This window comes from Lytechinus variegatus, chromosome 12 (assembly GCF_018143015.1).
Source record: "Lytechinus variegatus isolate NC3 chromosome 12, Lvar_3.0, whole genome shotgun sequence".
NCBI classification, from domain to species: Eukaryota; Metazoa; Echinodermata; class Echinoidea; order Temnopleuroida; family Toxopneustidae; genus Lytechinus; species Lytechinus variegatus.
The window spans coordinates 24,747,158-24,753,191 of NC_054751.1; the positions used below are offsets into that span (position 1 = coordinate 24,747,158).

At 35.6% G+C, this 6,034-nt stretch overlaps 1 protein-coding gene across 4 annotated transcripts in view; it reads left to right on the forward strand.

The window, feature by feature from the left end:
- Positions 1-5,327, forward strand: part of LOC121425582 (1-phosphatidylinositol 4,5-bisphosphate phosphodiesterase epsilon-1-like) — a 122,662-nt gene extending 117,335 nt beyond the window's left edge. For all 4 annotated transcript variants that reach the window (XM_041621676.1, XM_041621677.1, XM_041621679.1 and 1 more), the window contains 3 exons: positions 1,790-2,005; positions 2,644-2,731; positions 3,272-5,327. In XM_041621676.1, coding sequence (XP_041477610.1) covers positions 1,790-2,005; positions 2,644-2,731; positions 3,272-3,411 — 444 coding nt within the window. In that variant the 3' untranslated portion in view covers positions 3,412-5,327. The remainder of the gene's footprint in view (positions 1-1,789; positions 2,006-2,643; positions 2,732-3,271) is intronic.
- The last annotated feature ends 707 nt before the right edge of the window (positions 5,328-6,034 follow it).

Genomic DNA, 6,034 nt, shown 5'->3' on the forward strand with positions numbered 1-6,034 from the left:
AACCATGGCAAGCCATCAGTCGTTATGGAAAGCCATCTATGATGATCACAATGTGAGAGCATTTATGCAGTTTTTATTTCAGTAGACGTACCCGTACCAAGCCACAGCCTATATCAGCGTGATAGCGAGCTGGCCGTGGGCCGATGCATGGCCGGAGGATCAGGCGTAGCATCACGCCACGAACCAGTGGGGCAACTTGTGGGTTCAACATTTGCACTCTTGCTCTTCAAATGCTTAAAACGTTTTTACTTATGTTAGCACTTATAATGTACCAATATGAATCTTAGGGTGCAGACAACAATTTTAACTAATATTAAAGGGATGGTCCAGGCTGAAAATATTTATATCTAAAAAAAATTTAGTAAAATTCACAGAGCAAAATGCTGAAAATTTCATCAAAATCGGATAACATATAACAAAGTTATTGAATATCAAAGTTTATCAATATTCGGTGAAACAGTTATATGCACATCACCATGAATATTCATTAGGTTGGCTGATGATGTCTCATCCCCACTTTTCTTTTTCTTATGCTATTATGTAAAATCATAAATCTTTCATTTTTCACACATGTGTAAATGACGTGTCTCCATTATGGTGAAATAGGTTGTGGCAATAAATAACTAATGCACTTAATCAGTTGTCAATCCACTTGTTTTAGTTCTTGGAAGAAAAATTTTGAATAAACCTGATTTCATATAATAAAATACAAAGAATAAGTGGAGTAATGACATCATCAACACACCTAATGAATATTCATAAAGACATGCCTACATGTAAAACTGTTTCACCGGAATAATGCAAATCTTTAAAATTCAATAACTTTGTTATTTGTTATCCGATTTTGATTAAATTTTCAGCATTTTGTTCTGTGAATTTTACTCTATTTATTGAGATGTAGATATGTCCAGCCTGGACCATCCATTTAAGAAAATGGATCGTTCCATTTACACAATTTTATGATATTACACTGAAAATATGAGGAGAGATGCATGAATTGCGGAACATGACAGAGTTAATCGCAGCAACCGTGGCAGGGTCAGGCTGCCATGCCCGCTGAGCGCTGTTGCAAGCTAAACTCTAGAAGCTGGGTGTAAAAACGTGGTGCAAAAGCTGATACAGTTTGGAAATAGAACATCATTTACTTATGGGATAAAGTTTATGAAAACAGGACACACAAAATGTAATGGAAAAGCTGGTAACAAGCAGTTACTTGCTGTTTATCAGCCCTGCTGAATCAATGAAACTCGAAAGTTGATGTGGCTTCACTCATTTTTGCTAAACTTGGATGACGTCATCATGTACGAACTAGCGCTCATTCGAGCACTATGACACCGAACGTGAAAACTCTCAAATACGAGTCACAGATATGGGCAGTGAACGAGAAGGCTCGTCAGATTACTTTACGCATGCGCAGAGCTCCCAAAATTCCTTAATCTCGTACGTCCACATGGCTCATCGCAGAAAACGAAAGGTCTCTATTTATCTGATTGATTACACTCTTTGTGATGGAGGCAGGGCCGGGATCATTCATTCATTTATTTTGTCCTTCCGTCAATCTCTCATTAATCTTTTCATTCATTCACTCATGCAATATCCATAGTCTAGATGCTACATTGTAATCTTTCCAGTTTCACGTTTTCAAAGGTTTGCAGGAAAGGAGAACAAATTGATTGATCAGTTGATTGATCGATTGAAAAATTTATTGGTTGATTCATCCATCTATCCATTCATTCAATCCTTCATTCATTAATTTATTTTTAATCAAAGTGATCTCTTTTATTTCTAGGCTATGGCCAAGGCTCACAGACTAGACGCCAATCCTTCCAGCTTCGTACTTGTTGAAGATGTGTACAAGGAATGGAGGAACCCAGACACCAGCACAGCTAAGAAGAACATCGCTGAGAAGGTGACAAGCAGGGTGTTAGATGATGAAGAGAATGTTGCTGACATTCAGGCTCAATGGAAAACACCAGGGAGGTTTTCACTCAGAGAAAGAGATGAGGTACTTAATACAAATACATGTAGAATTACTCCTGGCACATACTGCCCAGTGGCTGATCCTGTCTCGAAATTATCTGTGTATAATGCCTGCATATTCCCCATGACTTCTTAAATTTTTCCCACTCTAGGGCCCGTATTCTGAAATCGGGTTTAACTTAAACTCAGGTTTAAAGTATGGACTGCCAATTGTTACATAATTACTTACAGTAGATATATCTACTTCAGCTCATTCGGTTCTCAAATCATTCATAATTGTGTAGGAAATAAAAATAGCTGATTGTCTACACCATCGTTGAATCAGGAAAGAGCACAGTAAACATAAGAAGCATACATCTTAATAAAAATTTTGATACTTTTGGCTTCCAATACTTAAACCACAACTTTAAACCTGAGTTTAAGCTAAACCAGACTTCAGAATACGGGCCTATAGGAGTTTACCAGTTTACATGTACATAACTAGCAAACAATCTGATAGAAACATTTTGCAGTTCAAGTTCATTATAATTACATGTAGCACGTCTATTTCTTATGAAGAATGATGGTAGTAGATCTAATCTGCATGACATTATTCTGAATTCCTTTGTAAAATTTGTTGTATCTTTTGGATAATGTTGATAACTGTAATTTCTGTGTTCTTAGGTGCAGGGAAGAGGAAGCAGTGGTACCTTTAAGAGGATCAAGAAGAAATCAAGCGGCAGTAAACCATCTACATCAAGTCAAAGTGCAGGTATGAACGTATGTTTGATGTAGGATGGACATTTGAGCTGATTCTTTGTTTGATCACATGAGATCCACACTCCTCTGATAATGTGCGGCCCAATGAAATATTTTGCTGGTTTATCAACTGCAAGCATTATACCCCCCCCCCCTCTGGTCTTATTTGGATGGTGTGCTTGGTATCTGAAATAAAAAGCCTGTGCTAATTGGTACCAGCAAAGTTGACAAGCAGACAATTTTTGAAGCATGAAATATTTAATTATTATTTCGCAACACCTTTTTATACCAATTAATGTAACTTTATTTAAAAAGACTAACAACCCAAGCAGACTTGGACATCTAATGAGGCATATAGAATATAAATCTGATTTAATTAGCAGTAACAATGACGTCAAATCAGTATGTATTATGTTACAAAATAAATGATACTAAATGTAGGCCCGTAGATTGAATGGCATATATAATTCACTTCAATTGAATAAAAAATTATGCCATATTGATCTCAAAGCTTTGCATAATTTTTCCAAATTTGTTTGTTTTTCTTTTTTAGCATCATCAAAGTTGAAGAACCAGACATTGCCTCGGAACTTCAAGCCTGATGAAAAGAAAATGGAATCGATGCAAGCTGAGAAGGAACCTCCTCCGAAACCAGCTTCCCTCCGAAGTCGAATCAAACTTTGGAAGACGTGATGGAATTATTTTATTTTACATGTGTCATCTAGTAGGAGGGAGTATCATCATAGCACCAGGGGCCCTGATTCATAAAAGCTTTAGTAATAACAAGTTTGTAGTAGCGGTTTTAAGCTACTATAACCATTCAATCTGATTGGCTGATTGTGAACTGTCTAAAGAAATAGGGCATTTGTTGTTATAATGAGTATTCATGAAATGAGACCCAAAGTCAGAAACCCTTTTTTGTAAGAGGGCAAATGGTGACTGATAGGAGTCATGATGTTGATGATGAACTGCTTTCATTTAAGAGAGGGAGAATAGACATCATTCTAATAACAGGCGTCTGAGACGTCTGTTTAGGAAAGCAAATCTTTGATTGTCTGAAAGTATTCAAGTGTATTCATGCCAAAGTCATTTATTAATTGCTATCTGATAGCACCTGATGTTTATGTGTTGAAGGATAATTTTTCCTGACTTTATCATGTTCTTTCTATTTCAGATGGATATTAGATTATTATTGTTGTATTAAGACTTTTTAGAAAGGTCTGAGCATTGGGATGCATAGAAGTATTCACTGCTGTTCACGCTATGGGCTGGTTCTCATTAGCACTCATGCTCACTTTACTGTGTAGGTATACCCAATTAGATCACATTACTATGTAATGTATTAATCATTCGGTAGTTATACAAGTATATTTATGCTTTATGATTTTGAATTCCTCTATTTTAGACACTGTGCTTGCAATTTTTTGAATTATTGTAAATGTTCCGTTTATTTTTCTCACCTTTAAATGTCGTGTATTTGACCCGTGTCATCGTTGATATTGTTTTTTCATATTAGAAATGAGCCTTATGTGTCGTATATGACTGAATATGTGTTAACATCTATTCATTTCTTCAATTACTTCGCTTTTTTTAAAAGTAGATCTAGCAAGCAATGTAAGTTGGTCCATGACTCAGTACTCGGCAGTGGTTATACTTTGCATAGTATACTGTACTGAGATAAAGTATTCCATTGCTATCATTCACACCATAACAAAATCACTTGACCAAGGTTGGATCCAGTCAGATACATGTACTCTTGATAAAAAATGTAGATGTAAAATATTCAATAATTTCAGGGTTAAAAAAATTGCTTTAATGCTTCCTGTATAAGACATTTTTTACTACTTGACCCTGATGCTTCCATGAGGTAGTACAGTGCCGTGGATTCATCAGGGTTTGAAAGTACAACTTAATTGTAAACCAATATAAGACTTTGTTGATTATTTGTTCTGATGAATTCAATATAACACTGTGCTTAAGGGTTTCATTACCATATTCTTTTCTCTCAAATAACTGCAGAATTTTTGCACAAAGGCATAATGAAAACACATATAAAACTCCATCATTTGCTTGATGATATTTATTAATATAGCAATGTCGTTGATATCTTCGAGAGCCCCCAAACAAGTATTTTTCTTAAGATTTTCTCTGGAGGATTCAGTAGAACAGTTTTTCATCCAGTTTTTTATTTGTTTTTTGACAACTTTGCTTCGACAAACGAAGAAGTAATACAATTTTTTTTTTACTTATTAAAGGACTGCACAAATCCCAAGACCCATTAAACTATCTTTATATACTATAATTCTTCCATCATGACACCCTCTTTGTAATCTAATCAAGTACAGACATGTTGCATTACACTTTTCAAACAAAAAATTAAAAAAAATTTTACAAGTATTTCCATCACCAAGACTACTACCACCACAACCGCCACAAGTACCACCACTACCAGGCGCGTATCCAGCATCAGATCCTACAAAGCATTTCATGGGTCCGATTGTCTGGGGACAAAAGGGACTCAATTATGCTTGTGCATGGGCCTATACATTTCTTTGTGATACATGTAATTGATGCTGGATACGCTATTGACTACTACTACTACTACAACTACAACAACTACTACTACAACTACTACTTCTTCTACTATTACTACTACTTCTACTACTATTACTACTACAACTACTACTACCACTACTACTACCACTACTACTACTACTACTACTATTACTACTACTGTCACTACTACTACTGTACTTCTACTACTACTACTACTACTACTACCACTACTACCACCACCCTAACCACCACCACCACTACTACTACTGTTGTTGCTGCTACTACTCATACTACTACTACTGTACTATTTTTACTTCTACTACTACTACTGCTACTACTACTACTGCTACTACTACTGCTACTACTACTGCTACTACTACTACTACTACTACTACTTCTATTACTATTACTACTACTACTACTGCTGCTACTACTACTACTACTACTTCTACTACTACTATTACTACTACTACTACTACTGCTGCTACTACTGCTCCTATAAAGTACCAAAGTGTGACATCGTCAATTTTCACTTTTTGCATATCACCATTTTTTATACCATATTTTTCATCATGCTCTACCAAAGTATTGTATTAAAAATGCTGAAATGTTTTTTTTAATTTGTGACGTCAGAACTTCAGTGCTCTATTGTGACTTCTGCTACAACCACTACTGCCCGTAATACTACTACTTTTACTACTATTACTACTACTACTACCACTACTACTACTACTATTGCTAATTCTATTACTGCTACTAC